We start from the raw sequence: 24,214 nt of genomic DNA on the forward strand, positions 1-24,214 counted from the left end.
ACTGACGGACTTGACTGGGGATACTGGCCCCATAAACAGTACTAGAATTGACCTTGACCTGGGTGATACTGACACCCTCAACAACAGTATCTCAAATAACATGGGGGATACTGACCTCCACTCAAATACAAACAACAGTACCTTGAATTTACTTGAAAGATCTAAATTGAATAAACTTGAAATATCTGAACTAAATATGCTTGAAATATCTGAATTGAATGAACATGAAACATCTGAATTGAATGAACATGAAACATCTGAATTAGATAAACCTGAACTATCTGAGTTGAATCAAAACAGTAACAATAATTGTGCAAAAGAATTGAATCAAAACAGTGACAATAACTGTGCAAAATAATTGAATCAAAACAGTGACAATAACTGTGCAAAAGAATTGAATCAAAACAGTAACAATAACTGTGCAAAAGAATTGAATCAAAACAGTAACAATAACTGTGCAAAAGAAACTTGTCATATACGAACAGATTTTCTGTTAAATGAATCAAACAATAGTTATGCCAAATCAGATTCTCATAGTAATATCCAAACTGATCTGTTGCAAAACCAAAATGAACAACCTAGAAATAATTCAGAAGAAGTGCTATCAAAATATTTCAATTCTTTTAATGCAAACTTTATTAAATTTGGAACTTTTGACCAGTATGCCACAAAATTTGCTGCTCAAAGCAGGGGAAACCAATGTACTTGTAATTGTTTAGTTTTCTTATCTCTTTCGTCTTTAAATTTTGATTCAAACACATTGAACCTGGATTACATTTTAGATAAAGGAGATGAAATTTACAGGAAGCATGTTCAAGAACTAATAACACAGGGATTATTTAAAAATATGCTTTTGAATTTTGATGAAATTCCTGTCAAAATTGAAATTACTGAAGGGATTTTTATCATTAACAAACAAAATATTCTGTTTGGTATAGCTTTACAGTATCAAGAGTTGACTGGATTTCTCTCATTACAAGAAGCAATTCAAAATTGTATTAAGCAGTCAAACAAATTTCTTATAATGATTGGAGCCATATGTTCAGCAGTTTATTATTATAATCATATATACTATTTTTTTGACACTCATTCTCATTCAGAATGTACACTGAATAATCCATTAGATTCCTCTGGCAAAAGTATTTTGATTGGATTTGCCGACTTACATGACCTCCTCAGTTACTTGTATGCTTTTTACACAAGTTTACAAATTGATTTAGACTCTCAATATGAAATTTTACCTGTATGTATCAGTAGTAAAGATGCTGAGAAAGATGTGACCAAGCAGATGAAGAATTTTTTCGATGATCAGAAACTAAGGAACACAAAACAAAAAAATAATTCTTACCAGTATATAAAGGTACCCAAATTTGTATATATGAAAAAGTACATGCAAAATAGAAGAAAAGAAAAAAATTATAGAAAGACTGAAGCAGATAGAAAGAAGTCTCAGAGAGAAAATTCAGATATAAGACCAATAGTAAGACAAAGAGAACTTGTTGCTAAAAGAAAGGCTAGAAAGACTGAAGATTTCAATAAAAGAGAACTTGCTGCTAAAAGAGATGCTAGAAAGAATAAAGATTTCAATAAAAGAGAACTTGCTGCTAAAAGAGAAGTAAGAAAGGATACAAATTATAGAAGGGCTGAAGCTGAAAGTAAAAAGTCTCAAAGAGATAATTCTGATTTAAGACAGATAGAAAGACAAAAAGAACTTGTTGCTAAAAGAGATGATAGAAAGAATGAAGATTTCAATAAAAGAGAACTTGCTGCTAAAAGAGATGCTAGAAAGAATAAAGATTTCAATAAAAGAGAACTTGCTGCTAAAAGAGATGCTAGAAAGAATGAAGATTTCAATAAAAGAGAACTTGCTGCTAAAAGAGATGCTAGAAAGAATAAAGATTTCAATAAAAGAGAACTTGCTGCTAAAAGAGATGCTAGAAAGAATAAAGATTTCAATAAAAGAGAACTTGCTGCTAAAAGAGAAGTAAGAAAGGATACAAATTATAGAAGGGCTGAAGCTGAAAGTAAAAAGTCTCGAAGGGATAATTCTGATTTAAGACAGATAGAAAGACAAAGAGAACTTGTTGCTAAAAGAGATGCTAGAAAGAATGAAGATTTCAATAAAAGAGAACTTGCTGCTAAAAGAGAGGCTAGACAGAATGATGTTTTCAAAAGAAATGAAACAGAAAAGAAAAAAATTGCCAGACAAGATGAAGACTACAGAAAACATGAGTCCGAACGGGACTTCCACAGAAAACAAGAATATAGGTCACATCCAGAAAATTTAGAACATGAGCGTTTGAAGAAACACAGTTCTAGACAGAACAAACTAGATATAGACAGATGTTATGATAAGACAGTTAAAAGTACTAAAAGAAAAAACATTGATTTCACAGATCATGAAAAAAAAACTAAAAAAGAAAAGAGTTCAAGGTATAACTCTTGATGCTTGCATAAGAAATTTTAAAACAAAAATTAATGATGGTCCTACATATATATGTACTTCATGTGAACAAACTTGGTTTTGTGATTCTGTAGTTAATTCTAAAACTGTCAAAATGACCACTCCTGCTAACATGTCACATTGCTTTACTAATTTTAAATCTGTACAAGACATAGAATGGATATGTCATACTTGTCTCAATGCAATAAAAAAACAAAGAATTCCTCGATTTTCAATAGCCAATAAAATGGGATTTCCCCAAAGACCAAAAGAACTAAATTTGTATCCTTTAGAAGAAAGACTGTTATCATTAAGAATTCCTTTTATGCAGATTCGACAGTTGCCAAGAGGTGGACAGTTATCAGTTAAAGGCAATGTAGTAAATGTGCCTGTTGAAGTTCAACCTACAATAAATTCACTTCCACATACATTAGAGAAATCAGGTACAATATCAGTTAAACTAAAGAAGAAACTGGAATTCAAAAAGTGTGATTTTAGTGAAAATTTGCTGTCATTTGTGCATTACATTATTTGATGAGAACAAGTGACTTGTACAAGTCTTCTGGAATAGAAATAAATGAGGATTGGATTACAGAAATCGCCAAAATAAATGAAGAAACACATGACAATGAAAACAATAGTGCAGAACAAGAGGATAACCAAGATCAGAATAATTCAGAAAATGACTCCGATCATTTCAGTGAAGTAGATGAAAGTGAAACACATGTTGGAAACACAGATACACTGTTAGATCACATTCCAGACGACAATCCACTATGTGATACAGGTTTAACTTTTGCTCCTGGTGAAGGTCAACGACCAATTAGTCTCTACAGTGATCCTGATGCAGAGTACTTATCTTTTCCAACTATATTCTGTGGTCAAAGAAGGCCAGATAACAAAGACAGGTCTGTCTCTGTTCACTATACTGATATTGTCAAATGGGAACTAAGGTCCATGGATAGGAGAGTAGCACAGTCTGTACCAAATATATTTTTCAAGTTAAAAAAAATTCAGTTAAAAAACATAAGTGATAAGGTCAATCTTGCTCTAAGAAGGTGTCAATCAGAAGGAAAAAAATGGACAGCAAAAGATGTACTGAATCCTAACACTGTAAACGATCTTGTAAGATTAGATGAAGGTTATTATATCTTTAGAAGTTTAAGAAATTCTCCAGTATACCTTGAAAAGAGGAAGAAAAATTTGTTTGCAATGATCAGACAGTTGGGTCTTCCAACATGGTTTGGCTCTCTTTCATCTGCAGACACTAATTGGAAAGATTTGTTACGAATTCTTGGCAAATTAAATGATGGCAAAGAATATACTGACAATGAATTGGAAGAAATGGATTGGCATCAGAAATCTAAACTTGTTCAGAAAGACCCTGTGACATGCTCTAGATATTTTGACTATCGTGTCCAACAGTTTATTAACTTGGTGTTGAAAAGTGATCATGATCCTATTGGAAAATTGACAGATTTTTTTTATAGAGTTGAATTTCAACAGAGAGGTTCACCACATATTCATATCTTGATCTGGATTGAAAATGCACCAGTTTATGAAAGCAATTCAAATGAAGATGTTGTAGCATTTATTGATAAATATGTCTCCTGTTCACTTTTAGAAAATGATACTAGTTTAGTCAATTTGCAGGTTCATAAACATTCAAAAACATGCAGAAAAAAAGGTCACCCAATTTGTCGTTTTGGTTTCCCCCTTCCACCTATGAAAGCAACAGTAATCTTAGAGCCTTTGAAAGAAAATGATGACATAGAAAAGTACAAAACTATATATAAAGAAATACAAAACGAAATTAATACACTTCACAATTCAGAAGATATAGACCAGATGACATATGACATGTTTTTAGATGATGTGTTACAAATGGATGATGAAAATTACATTAAGGCCATAAGAAGCAACTTGAGTGGTCCAAAAGTTTTTCTCAAACGAAAACCATCTGAAGTCCGTGTAAATGGTTACATGAAAACTGTGTTGATAGCCTGGCAAGCAAATCACGATTTACAGTTTGTTTTAGATGCATTTGCATGTGCAGTGTATATTGTTTCATATATAAGCAAGTCACAAAAAGGTATGAGTGCATTACTAGACCAAGCAGCAAAAGAAGCACGACAGGGAAATGTAGACTTGAAGCATCAAGTAAGGCACATTGGGAATTACTTTTCAAATTCTGTTGAAACAAGCGCACAAGAAGCAACATACTTAACACTACAGATGCCTTTAACAAAAGCCACAAGACAAGTTGTATTCATTAACACATCTCCACAACACAAAAGAACTTTTCTCCTCAAGCAATCATCGGCCCTAGAAAAACTAGGCCCAGACTCTACTGAAATAGAATCAGACAATGATATTAAAAGATACTCGCGTAGACCAAAACAACTGGAGAACTGGTGTCTAGCAGACTATGTATCTCAGCTTGAATTGCAGTATCCTAAAACTTCAGAGTCCTCAGATGATCATGAAACAGAACAGCAAGAAAATGAATCTGAAAGTGAAAATGAAGAGGCAAATGCAGATATTATAGAAGAAATCAATAACAAAATCGACATAACCCTGAAGAATGGTATTCGAATATATCAAAGAAAAACACCTAAGGTTATAAGATATGTTAAATACAATTACAAGACTGACTCTGAAAACTTCTACAGAGAACGCTTAATGTTATTTTATCCATGGAGAAATGAACTTTCAGATTTGCAATGCGGACATGAAACATTCGAAAACATGTACTTGACTGTTGCAAGACTATTAGAAAAAAAAGCTAAGCAATATGAAGGAAAAGTGATAGATCTAGAGAAAGCTATAGAAGAGGCAGAAAATGATTGTAATGAGAATGATCAAATAGCACCTGCCACACAGCAAGTAGAAATGGAAGATGCTGAAATAGGCCCAACAGAATCTGAACAGTATGTACACTTCAATCCAGATAGACCAACAGAACATAGACTGTATGATATGTCCCGTGAAGTTGGAATAGAAGCAAGAACAGTAGAATTGACAAATCATGCAAACAGAATAAGTGAGAGAGATTATTTTGATTTGATAAGATCCTTGAATAAGAAACAGTGGGAATTTTTCCAACATGTTGTCACATGGGTTAAAACAAAACATGAACCATTTTATACATTTTTGACAGGTGGAGCAGGATGTGGAAAATCTGTAGTTGTCAGAACAATATTTCAAGCTTTACACAGACACTTATGTTCTATTGAAGGTGAGGACCCTGACGATATAAGAATTCTTCTTTGTGCTCCTACGGGAAAGGCAGCTTACAATATAAATGGTTTGACCATTCACAATGCTTTCCAGATACAACCAAATAAAGGACTTGACCAGTCATTATCATGCGATGTTCTCAATACACTTAGAATGAAATACAGAAATTTGTCTCTGATTTTGATTGATGAAATTTCAATGGTTGGAAACAAAATGTTCTCTTTACTAGAGAGAAGGCTGAAAAAAATCAAGGGAAGCAACTGTTCATTTGGTGGTGTGAGTATCATAGCTATTGGTGACTTTTTCCAACTCCAACCTGTATTTGACAGCTGGATTTTCAATGATCTAAGCAAAGGATTAACAGCTTTAGCTCCTAATTACTGGAAATTATTATTTTCTTTTCATGAACTTACCGAAATAATGAGACAAAAGGATGATTTAGAATTTGCTCTATTACTAAATAGGTTGAGACAAAATCAGCTGACTGAAAATGATTTTGCAGTGTTAAGTACCAGAACTGTTTCAATTAGTGATCCAACATACAGATCTAATGCAACTCATTTGTTTGTTGAAAATGCTTTAGTAGATAATTTCAATTTGCAATACATATCGAAATTAGGCTCACAAAAGGTTAAAGTTAAAGCAGTTGACACAGTTTGTGGGGATTTACCAGCATCTGTAAAAACAAAATTACTTAGTTCTTTACCAGAAAACAGTCCGATACAGCCAATCTTGCAAAAGAAGTAGTATTAGCAATTGGTATGAAATATGATCTTACAGCTAATATTGAAGTCACTGATGGTCTTACAAATGGTTCAACTTGTGAACTTAAATTGATTGAGTGCAAAACATCATCTTTAAGACCAAGTATCATATGGGTTAAGTTTGAAGATGCCAGAATTGGTGCTAACAATAGAAGAAAATATTCACACTTGTACGGAAAAGATGTTGAAAAAATATGGACTCCAATGTTTGACATTAAAAGGTCATTTACTTATAAATATAAGACCTTTGAAAGAATTCAGTTTCCTCTTCGCCCAGCAGCCGGAAAAACTATTCATAAATCGCAAGGAGATACATTACATGAGGTTGTTGTTTGTCTGAAATCAAAACGTAAAGGGAAAATACCACATATTCACTATGTTGCCCTAAGCAGAGTAACATCTTTAACTGGATTACAGATATTAGATCTCAATCAAGAAGCAATAGCGGTAGCAGATTGTGTTCGACAAGAATTACACAGACTAAGGACAGATGCAACTCTACAGTTGTGCTTCAAGCCATTGTACAACTTATCAAGTAACAATTTTAAAGTAGTTTTTAACAACTCAAGGTCATTCCATGCTCATTTTAATGATCTTCTATCAGACCCTAACATCTTGGATGCTGATGTAATTGGTATTGCTGAATCAAGACTTATTTCAACAGATGAAAATGACCATTTTCATGTACCTGGTTTTGAAACACCTGTTCAATTAGACCAAAAGCAAACAAACTTTAATACAAGACCACCTCATGGATTGGTATTATATTATCGAAATGATTGTATACTTCACAATACAGTCACTTTCTCAACTCCATCTTTAGAGTTTGTTATAGCAGACATAATATCACCCACCAAAGGTCTTTTTCAGGTTGTCTTTGTTTACAAAGCACCAAACTGCAAATTGCAACAACTAAAAGATACTTTCCTTGCAAACCTTCTTCCTGATGTGTATTTAAGACATCCAAAAATTATCATAATGGGAGACTTTAATGTTGATTTAAACACTGGGAACACTTCTTTTCTAAAGTTCATGAGAGATTCATTTTGCTGTTCACAAATTGTGTCTAAACCTACTACATCTTAAAATGCTGGAAATGCAATCTCAAATGTGCAGAAGTGGTTTTAACGGAAAATGGGTTTCCACTCCAACAGATTTGCCTTTTCATAAGTAGGAATAGAAATGAGTTGGCTTCAAGACTCCTGATATCCAGTTTTACCTGTATAGAAGAAAGCTTCTTTACAGCTTTCTTCTTTAAAGGTACACTGGATTAACGGTAGCAGAGGTAAAGAAATTTGAAACTGTGTTGCTTTGACTTCCATAAAGCAGAAAGGCCCTTGGTGATTGGTCAACCATTTTGCTATGGAAGAAAAGTAGAATTCCATTCATTTCAAGTCAGTAATGATTGGAGACATCAAATTTTAGAACCTCAACTACCTGAATGCTCATTGTATCAGTGGAGAGTTGTGTGCACTTCGCATGTGAACACTCCTGATATTTACTTGTTATAAATGTATATATATATATATAATTCTTGAAATATTTGTTTTTGAATACGATCAAAACCCATTGCTTTAATATAGATGTAAAAAGGGAGTTTTGAAGACCACAAGTTCCATGCCTCATTTCTCTTCCTACAAAATGATTATATTTAACTGGCTGTTTGATGAACTATGATTAAATAATCAAAATGTTTATGAATGTTGAAATCCTTGCTGTTATGTACATATATTCATTGTAATTTACATATAGATAACTTGATACAATTTACAATACTTTTGTTCACTATATATGTATATATGATATATACTAAACATTTATCATGATTAAGTATGTACAGTTTACTTTTTGTAATGCCAAATTAATCTGTATATTTATCTCATCCAATATTCATTGACTTTTCTGTTTAAGAAATGCTCTCATGTTCATATCAGACATAATAAATCATTTTCTGTACAAATACCACATATTTTATTATAATATAATTACTTGGAGTTCTCCAAATTGAAAAACAATCTATAAATCCAACATTTTCAATTTCTTATGATTTCAATTATGTCTTATTCTAAGTACTGAGGTTTATCAAAATGTGTAAATCATTAATTCATGCAAAGGGTTAAATGTTGAGAAAAAAAAGTTAAATATTGCATTAATTTGTCATTCTACTCAACTATGTAGTTGCATTATTGCTTATACGTTTGATAAATATGTAGAAGTCATTTATAAAACAGAAACTAATGAACAATTCATGTAAACATTTGCTTCATAGAGAAGAAATTTGTGAACATTTGCTTAATAGAGAAGAATTTGTGAACATTTGCTTAATAGAGCAGAAATTTGTGAACATTTGCTTAATAGAGCAGAAATTTGTGACATTTGCCATTAGAGAAGAATTTGTGAACATTTGCTTAATAGAGCAGAAATTTGTGAACATTTGGTTAATAGAGCAGAAATTTGTGAACATTTGCTTAATAGAGCAGAAATTTGTGAACATTTGCTCAATAGAGCAGATATTTGTGAACATTTGCTTATTAGAGAAGAAATTTGAGAACATTTAATGACTGTTTTATGATAAGCCAATGTAAAGTAAATTCAGTAAACTAACTACTGAAGAAAATAAGAATTATATAGATTGTTTCAGTTGTTGTTATATTAACATCATACAAGAATTGATAAACGTATGGAGTAAACTCTTGAATCTTGCATTAAAGCAAATCCACCAGAACTGATATGAATAAACTTAAAAACAGAGATACTATGGACTATAACTCAGTATACCATGAATAGAAAGGAAACAAAAATGACAATTACTTTGACAGATAGTTGTTAAATGCTCAAGACAAAATAAATTATATATAGAATCTAGACTCTTTTAAGTTGGAAAAAACTGTTGCATATTCTTCTCGACAAGTCTTTTCAAATTAACTTAAAGTCATTTTGAAGGTCAAGTTATGGAAACAATAATCATATCATAATATAATCGCTGTGTTGCTTTTTATATGTACTGTTTTTACTGTCATATTTTGACTTTGAAATTGTGTTGTTATAGAATGTAAATATTGTTCTAAAGGTGAACTATTTAAATGCACATATATATAAAAAAAAAAAATGTAAAAAACAATGAATATTATAATGCCTTATTTGAAGTATTTGATGTGTTCAAATTTATCATAATAAACAATTAAATTTGATGTCTTTTAATATTTTTCACACCCCATTCATTTTTGAAATTGATAAAAACAAAACCTCCAGTCAAGAAGAGAAAAAATAATGAGTTGGAGACAAACATGGTCACAACCCAAAAATGCAGCTTCACACATGTTAGAACTACTATAAAGGTCGTCTCTATTTTAGCTAGCAAAAACTTAGTTCTCTGTGTCTACCTTCTTGTTCAATTCAAGTAATACCTTTTCATTTTGAATGTTAATTTAAAGGTCAGATCACCTATGATGAACATGTCAAAATAAATTAACATGTCAAAATCAATTAAAGTTTCCTTAATGATCCTTGACCAGTAATGATAGCATCTGGCGTATATACAAAATGAAGGCCTGGTATCGATGATGAGTTTATATAGAACAAATATATAGACATTTCCATTCTCAATTTTATGTATGTCCATGAGAAAACAACACAATACTTTAAAAGTTTGTTTTAGACCTCAAAACTGAAAATAATAAACTAGTTGAAAGTAGATCAATCACAAGAAAGATTAGATTTTGGTTCACAAAGTTTCCTTTAACAAAAAGTGTTATTGTTATTTCATGCATTAATTGTCAACAAAAATCTAAGGTGAGCGACACAGGGTCCTTGGACCCTCTAGTTTTCAGTTGAACTAATAGGAGAAATAGCGGTAATATCGAAATAAAAAAAAACTAAATTACAGCAATCGCTTAAATTTTACAATTATTTAGTTTATGTACAGCTTATTCGAAAACAACAATAAAAAATATAGGTCACCGATGAGTTAAAAAAGAAATTTCAATTTTAATGCCAAAAAATGGCATTTTTGCACCAAAGGGAGATAAAGTGGAGCTTTTTCAATGATATCTACATTTTAATAGTCACCTGGGTCCAACAGGAATTGATTTTTTGGATTGATTTTTGTACCATATGATAAAGTAACAACTACTACAGGTATTAAATAAAATTTGTAATGAAAAATTAATGTTTAATTTTTTTCTGAAAATCTTATACCCCTGAGCCTCCTTAAATGCACTTTTGGTAAGATGATTGGTGGATTGATTGTTGGTTGAATGTCCAGTTGCAAATATTACATGCATGTTCAGGATGATATAAGTTGATTGGAGCAGCACTATATAGTGAGTATGCCAAATTGATCTAATTCTATACTTTGTTTCTTCACAGAGTCTTAGAAAGACCTAATGCTAAAGCTGTAACATTTTGTGGAAGCCCTTATTATATGTCACCAGAAATATTTGCGTGTAAACCTTACGATACAAAGGTAAGATTTTGTGTTTTAGAATATTTTTTACATGATGCCATATATATGAAAAATCCTTGAAAACCATTACATGAAAATTATTACATCTTAAAACAGTAGAAAAATTTTCTTCTTCCTTTCAGTAATCTTTTAATAAGCAAGGTTTTACATGTAGTGGAATTGTAAAGAATATTATAGACAAATTAGGTAACTGCATATCATTTATATCAGAAATATATTAGTAATGAATCAGTAATGAACCAGAAATGGATCAGAAATAGATCAGAAATAGATAAGTTTATATGGAACAGGCAACATGTACCGCTTTACTATAATTTTCTTGTTTGTCGTTTATTGTTTAAACTGCTATAGCTGCCTAGCCTATTTATTTCCAGAGTGACATTTGGGCAATGGGTGTAGTTATATATGAAATGTCAACATTAGAAAGACCCTTTGATGCCATGCTGATGCAGCAGCTAGTATTTAAAATTGTACATGGAGAGGTAATTATATTATTAATAGGTCGTAAACTGCAAAGAATAAAAAGAGATGTAATTGAAACAGAGACCCAACAGCGAAAATATTAACAACCAAAAAAAGATGTACAGAGGTAAATACACAGTCTGTAACTTTTTGATAATTTAATTTTTTTAATAAATTTGATACATTTATGTTCTCCAATTATCATGGGTCATGACTATGTAATGAATCATTACAAATGCATCTGTTTCAATGTTATATTCATGATCTTGTGCTTTATTTCGATCCTAAATGAGCAGTTCATTGATAACCTGTAGGTCACCAAGTTGATCATTCATTGTTAAAGTATGAAGTTAAAAATACAGAAAAACAGTTCAGAATGACAAATACAAGTCAAATAATTATTGGTAACAGTAATTCTTCATAATACATGTTTATAAACTTTAACTGTTCAATAATGTTCTTTACAGAAGGGAAGATTGTGACTTTTTGTTTAAAGGGGATGAAATAGCAAAAAAATATTTTGATTTTCATATGAAAGAAGTAAACTGTTATACATTTAATTATGGTACAGAGGTTTATACATTTATGTATAAATATTATAATGGGTTATTTTAAGAAGACACATCTATTGTCACCATATTGTACTTTTGAATTTCAGTTACCTCCAATGCCAAAAGATAAATACAGCGCCCAGTTTTGTAGTCTGTTAGAAAAAATGATGTGTAAAGATTCTAAAACCCGACCTTCAGCCGATGATATTTTATCTGATTCCCTGTTTACAACATTTAAAAAACCAAAGGTAAGATGAAGATACCAAAGACGCAAAACCATGAATAAAGTTAGATGTGGGTCAATGACTCAATACCATAAATAATGTCAGAAGTAGGTCAAATATGCAGTACCATGAATAAAGGTAGATATAGGTCAAATATGCACCTACCCAACAAAGTCACAATTACCATGAATTTAGGTAGATATAGGTAAAATATGCACCTACCCAACAAAGTCACAATACCATGAATTTAGGTAGATGTGAGAATTATGAGCTACCCAACAAAGTCCCAATACCATGAATTTAGGTTAGATGTGGGAATTATGAACTACCCAACAAAGTCGCAATACCATGAATAAAGGCAGATGTGGGAATTATGCACCAACCCAACAAAAAGCAAATGAACATATCTAGAGGGAAGCATAGTCTGTATAATTTACTGTTGCCATTTATTATTACTCATTTTCATATCACTATAACACATAATACTTTTATTACATGCCATTTCTCAATACCTGTACATTTAAGTTTGTTTAAAAATGATAAGTCAGGCTTTGAACATTTCCATTTTAATGATATGAATTTATGATAAAGTTTTTAAATAATAGAGAAAATAATGTTTGCAGTCTTGAAAAAAATATATTAATGATAATCGTTAAGATACAGCATTTATTTAGTGTCTACTATGCTAAAGGGAACAAAATGTTGAATCAGAATTTTTGTTCACCTGATGATGTCAGTGGGTTTTTTTGTCTGGTTGCAGTTGCTTTTTTTTTTTTTTTTTTTTTATCAAAGACACATTAATGTTATTCTATGAATTTCAAAATTTTAAAATGTGCCCAAAATATTATTATTTCACACTATGATACACAATTCCAAAATTTAAAGTTTAATTTGTTAATCTTAAATGTATAGATTTTATTCTCTGTTTCACAGACCCCTCCCACAGTGCTCCCACAGAAAAGCCAGTTTGCCACAACCATGTCCAAAGCAGGATTTCAGGACTTCATTATGCAAGGAACAACAAAGAAAAAAGATGTTTATGATATGTCAGAGTTAGTCACAACATTGAACGAAAAACAGCAAAAATATGCCCGCAGTGTATGGGCAGCTTCTACTAAAGGGGTAGAGAATATCATGGCGTCAACACTTACTGAGACAAAAAAAGATTATAATAAAACATCTAAAGGTTTGAGTTTTATGAATAAAAAGAAACCAGCTGACACAGATGATATAGGTCTGGATATGGATGCCAGGCTCACGGAAAAACAGCAAGAGGCGATGAAACCTATGCATCCAAGACACATGGTCAATTTAGTTGTACACACCTTGACACAGATATTTCCAAAGGTAAGTTTTAAACAATCAAATTCTATCTTATTTTAATGTTCACTAGTTTTTGCCAGTTTGATTACTATTCAGTTCAATTTATATATGAATTTTTTTTCTTAAATGTTTGCTTGCCTTATGTAAGTGCACATTATTGTTCTTGCCATATTAACAAAAAAACTGTAGATTAAATAAATTAAATCTTTTTTGATCTTATTTATTAATTGGAAATTGTTTAGATTTTAATGATACTTATCCTTCTGTCCTCCTCGTTAGAAGAACAACAATAGTTAAAGGGAAATTCCACGATTTTTTACTTATCATCTAATTATGTTCATCTTAACATAAAAAACACATTTGCAAAGTTTTAAATTTATATTCCTTCTAATAACGGAGAAAATCAAGTATTTGTAACTTTTTTGGTTGACCTTCTCGAGTGGGTTGTGATGTTTTAGCCCGATGTGTTGAATTCTGGGAAAAAATAAAATCTGTTTAACTCTTATAGCTTATCAACAATATACGTAATTAAAAGCGCACAGCTGACGAATGGTCGTACTTATTAACCACAATATAAGAATGAACGAAAATGAATATGTGTATACCGTTTTATTTTGATTGAATTAAACTCCTATAAAATTATCTCTAGTAAATATTTTCGAATAAATTTCATTAATTATTGTTGAGATTTTTTCATAAAATATCTATTGAACATTTTTACTGATATTGAACTGAAAATATTTCCGTTCTATTTACCATTATTATTTTGATAATCATTTCAATGCAACTTATGTGTGAGCAGAGTGTGTATATTATTTTGTAAAGGTCACTGTATATTTCTCGGCTTGAGGTCAATTCGTTTACCTTGTAGCAATTTAGCCGCAGGTGTGAGATCATTCGTACACAGGTATGAATTTAGCCGCAGGTGTGAGATCAAGCGTACATGTTATACTCTCGTACTAGTATTACAGTGTTCTTTTATCTGGCAAGAATACCCCTATTTAGCAGATATTCACATCCCTTTGGGATAATTAGTGTTCGTCCAGTGGCATATATAACATGCATGTCGGAACAGGAAATTTGGCATAATTTCCTTTCAGAACCATGTTCACATTATTCATGTTATTATACATTATACCCAACAATTGTGATGACGAATTCCTTCCTTTGTTCGAGAACAATCTTATTGAAATAGAAATCTGTGATTTTACTATGTCCATAACTTCGATGAACCAAATTAAAGCAAGTTAAATATCGACCTGTATTTAATTCAAATTGATTCTCTTCTTCTTCGTCCATCGACATCCAATGATAACATACTGTTGTCATACGAGAACTAGTCTATTTACAAAACTTTTAACCCAAATTAAACAAAATGTATGTTTCTTTCTTATGTTCAATGTAAAAATGTATATAATTTTAAATTGCAACTATCTATAGTTCCGTAACTTTCTAACCAGAATGGTCGACAAGTGCGTATTTTTTTGTTAAATCAATATTTCTTGTATATGTTTCAAACTGTCCTTCACTTTTGACAACGGGTACTTACATTTCCCGAAATTTACCTTTGGAAAAAATGTGTAAACAGATTTTTATTCTATCAAATCTTTTTTTTGGAATTATTTAGATTTTTATAAATAATATTCTTTACACCAGAAATGTTTTTTATAAACAAGCGTATGAGTAGTAATGACTAGTATATCACTATCGGACACGCAAGACAGAGATGTATATTATACACCTGATAGTTCAAAATGGAAAGTTTCAAGTTATCGGTCGTGTACACTGATCAATACTCTCAGAAGTGAAACGGTGCATGAACTTGCAAGTCCGACAGGAAATCGCTTGAATACCTAAACGTGTCACCTCACAATACATTTGGGAGTAATACCTTTAGCCATGCTGGTGATCATACAAGGGAAGGTCCGAATTTATTTAAATAAGTTTATTACAAAAAAGAATTATGAACAGATTAGATTTTCGAAAACAATTTTCACGGAACACTTATGCTCATTAAATGACTTTGAACTATGACTTTTTCACCAATTCCAATATAAACAGTTAAAAACGACAGACCTTGCATCGATTGGTTACTTAAAAAAAAAAAACATTTTCCGTATCAAGTTAGTTAGTCTGATAAAACAACCGTACGATTGACACGATATTGACACGCGATTACGACTACATTAGGCTACTGTGGTTTTGGTCCTTTGTGGTTCATAGACATATCGTGGTTAAAAACGGAGAGGATGGTCAAAATGGCGACACACAGAGAATTGATACTCTAAATTTAAAATCGATGGTGATCTCTTGCCTAGCAGAATAAAACTTTAATATCTATGAATTTGAGCATTTTTATACAGAATGGACATAATATCAATTTTTGATTTTTTTGCGGATTTTCCCTTTAAGTATATATCATTTATTCTAACTAAGTTCAATCAGTACAATCAGTCCCTTATTATTTTTTTTAAATATTCTTCTCTCTCCTATTAACTGGACCTTGTCTTTATCTGTCTTCTAGTCAAATTGTTCAATTTTAATGTACTAAGATCATTAAAATCACTAGAATTCATGATTTGGCTTAACCATGGATTGATACCAAATCGAAACAAAGTTATTCATAAGTGGATCTTTTAAATTTAAAATTAGTAATTTGAAAAAAATTACTTTACAACAGCTGAACTATTTTTAAACGCACTTTAATCATTGAATAATTGAGTATGATCCAAGAGGAAGATTTAAATGAGTTTATAAATTACTCCAGAAAAGAGAGGAAAGCAACATCAGATTAGTTTTTGATATCCAGAATTTTCCTCCATGTTCCCACATGATAAAATATTTTGCTAATTGGATCAAAAGCCCTGCTGCAACAGTCATTAATTGATTCTGATAGTGAGTTTTTTTATTCACTTATAAACTTCATGGAATATTCCATAATATTTATTGAAATATTACTTGTAAATATAGATAAGAAGATGTGGTATCAGTGCAAATGACACAACTCTCCATCCGAGTCACAATGAATAATAAGTTAACAATTATAAATCAAAGTACAGCCTTCAGTATGGAGCCTTTGCTCATATCGAATCGAAAGCTATATAGAGCCCCAAACTGACAAGTGTAAAATTATTTTAAAAAGAAAACAGACGCTCTAATCTATAAAAATAAAACAAGAAATGAAGATCACACCATCAAACAACAACCACTGACCAACAGGCTCCATTGTAAGACTGTTACAAAGATGTGATTTATTTTTGATAATTACTTATAAGATTGAGAAAATGGAAATTGGGGAAGTTACTTATTTTATGTTAAATGTTTCTTTTTTAGGGAGAAGATGGTGAAGTAGATCAAAATCCTATAGCTTTGAATGCAGCAGGTAAGTCCATTTGTTCAAATTAGGACTGGTTTGTTGTCTATACACCAACTAATATCACCGGAAATCCATAGTATATGCTGGTTATTTTTCTTATTTATCAAGAACACAACTAACATTTTTAGCTCACCTGGCCTAAAAGGCCAAGTGAGCTTTTCTCATCACTTGGCGTCCGGCGTCGTCTGTCGTCCGGCGTCGTCTGTCGTCCGGCGTCGTCTGTCGTCCGTCGTCCCCGTCATTAACTTTTACAAAAATCTTCTCCTCTGAAACTACTGGGCCAAATTAAACCAAACTTGGCCACAATCATCATTGGGGTATCTAGTTTAAAAAATGTGTCCGGTGACCCGGCCAACCATCCAAGATGGCCGCCATGGTTAAAAATAGAACATAGGGGTAAAATGTAGTTTTTGGCTTATAACTCAAAAACCAAAGCATTTAGAGCAAATCTGACAGGGGTAGAATTGTTAAACAGGTGAAGATCTATTTGCCCTGAAATTTTCAGATGAATCGAAAAACCCGTTGTTGGGATGCTGCCCCTGAATTAGAAATTTTGCTGTTTTTGGTTATTATCTTGAATATTATTATAGATAGAGATAAACAGTAAACAGCAATAATGTTCAGCAAAATAAGATTTACAAATAAGTCAACATTACTGAAATGGTCAGTTGACCCCTTTAGGAGTTATTGCCCTTTATAGTCAATTTTTAACCATTTTTCGTAAATCTTAGTAATCTTTTACAAAAATCTTCTCCTCTGAAACTACTTGGCCAAATTAATCCAAACTTGGCCACAATCATCTTTTGGGTTAGTAGTTTGAAAAATGTGTCCGGTGACCCGACCATCCAACCAAGATGGCCGCCATGGCTAAAAATAGAACATGGGGTAAAATGCAGTTTTTGGCTTATAACTCAAAACTCAAAGAATTTAGAGCAAATCTGACATGGAATAAAATTGTTTATCAGGTCAACATTTATCTGCTCTGAAATTTTTAGATGAATCGGACAACCCGTTGTTGGGTTGCTGACCCTGAATTGTTAGTTTTAAGGAAATTTTGCTGTTTTTGGTCATTATCTTGAATATTATTATTGATAGAGATAAACTGTAAACAACAATAATGTTCAGCAAAGTAAGATTTACAAATAAGTCAACATGACCGAAATGGTCAATTGACCCCCTTAGGAGTTATTGTTCTTTATAGTCAATTTTTAACAATTTTCATAAAATTTGTAAATTTTTACTAACATTTTCCACTGAAACTAATGGGCCAAGTTCATTATACAGTACGCCCAAGGAGTTTGTAATCCCAAACTCCATACTCCGATATTTTTCCTGGTGTAACACCAGGAAACTCCGACATCCCTCCCAAAATTCTCGGAGAAATTTGGGAGTATTCCCTCCGACTTCCGCGTAAATCCGCTACCTTTTGTTTATTGTATTAGCAACATCTCTCCCAGTCTGGTGTGACGCGGTGTGACACCAGGTAATTAATTGCCCTAATCCGTCTGATCTATGCCGGCACGCGACAGTCAAGGTATGTGAGATTTCTAATGTAATTAAACAATTGTATTTCCTGTCTATTGATTATCAGGTTATATCTGATTGCTTGAAACAAATGAAAGATTAAAATAATAAGCAAAACGTTGTTGTTAATTCTTTCAATTACTCTGTACATTTTAATCAAGTTTTTAAACAACTATATTTGATTTTGACTTTCGTTTTTTTTATCAGTAAATAAATATTTAATTTACTGAAAGAGATATAATTGTGCAACAATAAACGGAGACTAACGCTGAATAAATGAGGGCAGTTTAAAGAAAAATTACACGTCTCAAAGTTTTTTATACTATAAGTAAAAAAGAAAAAATTATTCCTTATCTGTTATGCTAATAATTCTACGCCATTTCCATTTTACGATTACAAAATAAAAGTTTTAAAATCCAAAACGTTGTTGTTAATGCTTTCAATTGCATTAAAGTTTTATAAAAAAAATCTATACTTGATTATGACCTCGTTTTTTATTTATCGGTAATTGATATAACTTACGAAAAGAGACATACTTGCGTGAAAATAAACGGAAACTAACGCTGAAGGTATAAAATGTGAGCAGTGAGTTTAAAGAAAATTGCGTGTCTTAAAACTTGTATATGCAAGTAAAAAAGTAAATACTATTCACCATTCGTTATGCTTAATAAGTCTACGGCATTTTCTCTTCACGATTAGCATTACTTTAGGATATAATACATTTCGGCTACAACAGGAATACTTCTATAGCTGCATCAACTCGTCGTTGCATAATATTCATTTACGCACAATGAATGTAAACCTTTGTGTTGTATTTAGAACAGTTATCTTTAAATATTTTTAAAACAATTAATTGCCGTGGGAAGACGACACGCATCTCAGTGATCAACAGTGCGTGGAACAGTGCGTGGTTGAACTTGAACTTGACTTCGCTCACAATATTGAATGCTAAAAATAGTGACATCAATTTTGTCCACGAGATTTTTATTTGGCGGGAAATAGTATCATGTAACAGTAAACTCAGGTGACCTTTCTGGATAACCGTGGGAAAATTCATGTAATGATTGACATTTGTGTGCGTTAAGATTGAGGCTCTAGAAGGTCCTTTTACAATTGATTAACCGGATTCTAAATTTTATTCCTTTTCTGAATAAACGAACATCAGCCTTTTATTTATAAGTTTCTCAGTCAACAGAGGACATAAACCTGGACATTATTTATACTTCCATAGTCAACACTATACATTAATGGTAGATGAAAACAGGATGCATGTCGTTTAGTTCCTGATGGGCGTTGGTAGAGATCCTCTGTGAAAATGTGTCGATCGTAAAAATCCGATCCACATTTTTTTTTACATATTTCTTTCTTGTACGATATAATTTCATTTTAATATTCTATAGTATAAATTGTTGAAATACTTCTTTTTATATTTCGCCGAGGACTTTTAACAGCAGTAAAATACGGATTGCGCCAATCCAATTTTATTTTAAATAATAAAAGATCAATAACAGATCATAACAGATAAAAAACACATGATTTTATTTCTTCATATAATTAAATAAGGTTGTGATTATTGTGTTGTGTGTCTGGGCGGGGAATTATCTCAGTATTTATGAATATAGGGCTGCCACATTGCATACAAAACTATTTGTCACTTTACAGTTTCTTTTTTAAATTCAAATATTTCAAGTCGGTAATCTACCGAGGTAGTGAAACATAATATTTTACATTTCAAAATAAATTGAAAGTAACAGAGTTCACTTGTTGGTCCGATAAATTAACTCTAGGGTTTGATTTAGATTGGACAAATTACCGTAAAAACAACATTTTGTTTTAAGCCAGTTGATATTAATTATATAATATTGAACTATTAATGAACCGGATATTCACTGAGTAGGTCATAAAAGGTTCTAATTGTGGTAAAATCATCTTTGTTGAAACTTTGTTGAAAAAACAAAAATTATGACCTGATCGGACTATAATGAAAATACTAAATAAGTGTTTTATTCGTATTTTTATACGTTTTTACGTTTTATTTAATATGACAATGACATGGGCATATACATACAAGAATAATTATCTTATTTTAAATAAAAATGTCACACTTTTATCTGACAATGAATGGACATTTAAATAACGTATTTTAAAGCACACAGGTGCAATCAAGATCGATTAAATGTACAAAGGTAATAAATCTGGCTAATCCGATTATGTTGTCACGCGTCATTAATTTTCAGTTCATCCGATGGGCAATAAACCAATTAACAGCCACGCGGTGTTGGGAGAGAATCTTTGGAGGAAATTGGGAGTAGAATCCGTGATTCGCGGTGTCACTCCGCTACACTCGGAAATCGGTGATAAAAGTTCGCGATTACAAACTCTCTGGGCGTACTGTAGATAGAGATAATTTTAAGCAGCAAGAATGTTCAGTAAAGTAAGATGTACAAACACATCACCATCACCAAAACACAATTTGTCATGAATCCATCTGCTTCCTTTAATATTCACATAGACCAAGGTGAGCGACACAGGCTCTTTAGAGCCTCTAGTTTAATAAAATTTCTATGATTTGCGGACACATGTCTTGTATCTAGAAAATGAATTGGCTGAGTATTGGTTGTAACAGCTTTAAAAAGAGACTCTGCAGCTCTAAATGCACTGCTGTCAGGGTCAGTGGTAATTTCTTGAACTTCCAGACCATCATTTTTCAGGTCTAACAAGCAGTCTTTAGCCCATCGCTCCTCACTGCCTATGCTGTCATGCATTTCAATGTTTGCGGAACAGTGACCTTTGTGAGATTTAACTTTTGTTTTTGTTTTATGTTCACTCTTATTTGAGCAAAGCTTAGACACTTGTCTTGTGCTTACAATACTGTGCTTATAAGTATTATTTTCTAACATGTTATATGTACATTGGGTAGCTGGTTGAAATGGTGTTTTACCCATTCCGGAATAAATAGGGTTATTATACATTCCGTCGGCCTGAATGTTAATAATATTAGGATTATCACCTCTTAATATGTTTATTTCCTTAATTAATTTTCTTTTCTGAACCAAATCCTTTTGATTGTACTCTTCTATAATTTCAGAAACAACATTAGCACTGTGTTGCATACTTGAAGTGGAAGGAGCTGGTATATTAGAACCAAGAAATAATTTCTGTAGACCAGTTGTGCTGATAGCTATGTGATTAAGTGCGACTTGTATGGATAGATTAATAGCTGCTGTTCGACAACCACGTTTCTTAGCGATCACCTCATTGTAAAGGTTGAACATTTTTGAATGGTAAGAACACTCATTGCAGCTTGCCTTTTCCCTCCAGGCAGCCCCTCTTTGCTGCTCTGCACTTAAATCCCATGATATGAACCCTGTACACATAGGGGATATTTGTCTGTGTTCTATGAAAACCTCATTCCACATCTGTTCAAGTTCATTGATCCGAAGGAGTCGAAAACTATTTTTCTCTGACCTGAAGTTGAAAAATGTTGCCAAAATTGAAGTGAATTAGTTTTTTATTTGTTAAACTAAGTTTGGAAAATGTGAAAATAATTCTATTTTGAATTACCTCCCTTACAATAGTGTTTTCTTTAAATAAGCTTTTTGATCAAATGTACTCTCAAAAGTGCATATTTTTTTCTTTGCCTGTGTTTTTATATATATTATATATAAAAACCATGCACTATTTAGCTCTTGAAAATATATATAGGACTAGAAATTTTAAAATAAGTATAATCCTAGCTTGCATTTTCTTCAGATGTCACATTTAAAGAATTGGCATATAAGACACATGCCTTTTTCTTCATAGTTGTTTATAAATGGCTTTTTTAAGCAAGTTTAATTATTTTTGAAAGCTTAATAACAAAAAAAGTATTCTTACCCTGTTTTTGTTTCATTTTCGGCACATTTTTCAACTTCTGTTTTTGTCGTAGGCTTCGGCCTTAGAAAGCGACCTGACTTTGTAGAGGCAGGAATTAGTTGAACATTCTTTTTATGAACAGATTTAGTCACTAAGTCATACAAGTCTTTTGGTAGTCTCACAAATATGCCTTTTTCAGCAGGTAAAGTCTTATTTCTGTATTTTTTCCCCTTATTATATGGCTTGTTTCCTTTCTGAAATGTGTATTTCCTTAGACGCCATGGGATTAGACCCATTGTTATTGTAAGAATTGTTTGAAATGCACTTTATTCCAGTATTTTAATATTTAAACATCAAATATAGGACCTTACAACTAAACAATCATGAATGACTAAGTTTTTTGTTTATATCTGATGGAACTGAAGGTGACCCCAGATGTAAGATTTTTTATATAAATCATATAAAAATCATCATGATGGCTAATCTCATTATTTTGTAATTTGACAAGTTCATATAATTTGACCTCTCTTCATTTAATTTTTTTATCAGTGCTGACAGGCTTGTGTGCTATAACATAAACAGAAAGTAAAGATAAGGTGTATGTTTTTGTTATAGGGATAGTTTTTTGAAGCTTGTATGACAACTTTTTATGCATTTTATGGTATAGTACATAAAGAAGACAAAAATTCTACAAAATAAACAGGATTGTAGTAAAACTAACCATGATTCAAATAGCTATTACACAAAGGCACAAGAAAAACACAAATATATAATGAGTTTATTAAGTAGACAAAAAAAATAATAATTTGAATAAAAAAAAAAATAGTGAACAGGAAAAAAACACATCTTGCCGCAAACAGGGTATAGTTACTAGAAGTACTATAAAAATACAATAATGAAAAAACTACCATTGTAACTTATTATTTTCTATTACTTACATAAATAACAACAAGAATATAAGAATATTTTGATACTAAAAGGGGTTTGAAAGTACAGTATAGGTTGCACTTTGTAAATCACGTGTGATTTGCAAGTCATGCCTCTTTTGGGGAGAAATTGAATGTGCATTAAATACTGCTACTGTTTACATAGTTGTTGCCATGGATGCAAAGTAATTTTTTTTTAAATAAGACTTGATTGGAGAATTAAATGGATATAAATAAAAATGTCTATTTATTTAACTTATTTTTCAGGAGGACTGGAAGACATTTGGGTGTTGAGTCAAATTTAATGGAAAAATTCAGTGCGAACCTGCAATGTTTATAAATGGAGGGCAGTAAAACTTAAAAAATATGCCGCACAGCTATATGTTTTTATTAGTGCAAAAAAAAGTAGTGCATGTCTCCTTTCCAGGGAAATATAACATTCTCCTCAAAACTTCCTGAATGAAGAGTGACTGCATATGCAATTTAGGCAGTTCCTATGGATAACTGCATTGCTGGTTTTACACAAGTGCAACCTCTATATAAGGTAAATAATGGGAATTCACCCCTGAGCCTCCATGGGATCCCAATTTCGGACCCCTTTTGGGTTTTCATTTTACAGAAACAACATGGAATCATTTTGGAATGCATTGGCTTTAGCTTTGTCTAAGAAAAGTGAAAAAAATTATGGAAATTATGACTGAACAGTGTGGGTTGGAGCTTTGGAGCTTGGGGTCTATGGGAAAAAAGTTATGAATTGGCCTGATGGCACTAGAACTCTTGAAAGAGCTCACAGATTATCTTATATGCTAGATAAAAGAATATTAAAAGAAAATCTTCCCCGTTTCTCTCCAAATGGTGATCTTTTAGATATTTCACACCTTTGCCATAACCCCAAATGTATTAAACCGGAGCACCTGATTTTAGAGTCGCACAGTATAAACATAGAGAGAATTGTCTGTAGACAGACAAAACAGTGTACAAATAATCATTTACCGTGTTGTCTTATCTGATGCAGGTAATTTATTTATTTTTAACATGTCTTGATCGGAGTTTTTTGGCAA

At 31.8% G+C, this 24,214-nt stretch overlaps 3 protein-coding genes across 3 annotated transcripts; all 3 read left to right on the forward strand.

Moving 5' to 3' along the window:
• Positions 1 to 847: 847 nt before the first annotated feature.
• Positions 848 to 2,446, forward strand: LOC139484422 (trichohyalin-like). Its single transcript, XM_071268155.1, has one exon. It carries the CDS (start codon positions 848 to 850, stop codon positions 2,444 to 2,446), a length of 1,599 nt encoding a protein of 532 aa, XP_071124256.1.
• A 531-nt stretch (positions 2,447 to 2,977) lies between these two features.
• LOC139484423 (uncharacterized) lies at positions 2,978 to 6,430 on the forward strand. The gene has a single exon (XM_071268156.1). The coding sequence runs from the start codon at positions 2,978 to 2,980 to the stop codon at positions 6,428 to 6,430; it is 3,453 nt and encodes a 1,150-aa protein (XP_071124257.1).
• Positions 6,431 to 7,534: 1,104 nt separating this feature from the next.
• On the forward strand, positions 7,535 to 16,892 carry LOC139484424 (serine/threonine-protein kinase Nek3-like). The gene is made up of 6 exons (XM_071268157.1): positions 7,535 to 7,617; positions 10,816 to 10,912; positions 11,287 to 11,394; positions 12,033 to 12,173; positions 13,083 to 13,496; positions 16,806 to 16,892. Exons 1-6 carry the CDS (start codon positions 7,535 to 7,537, stop codon positions 16,875 to 16,877), a joined length of 915 nt encoding a protein of 304 aa, XP_071124258.1. The 3' UTR covers positions 16,878 to 16,892.
• Positions 16,893 to 24,214: the final 7,322 nt, after the last annotated feature.

The sequence above is a fragment of the Mytilus edulis genome, chromosome 8 (assembly GCF_963676685.1).
Source record: "Mytilus edulis chromosome 8, xbMytEdul2.2, whole genome shotgun sequence".
Classification (NCBI taxonomy): domain Eukaryota; kingdom Metazoa; phylum Mollusca; class Bivalvia; order Mytilida; family Mytilidae; genus Mytilus; species Mytilus edulis.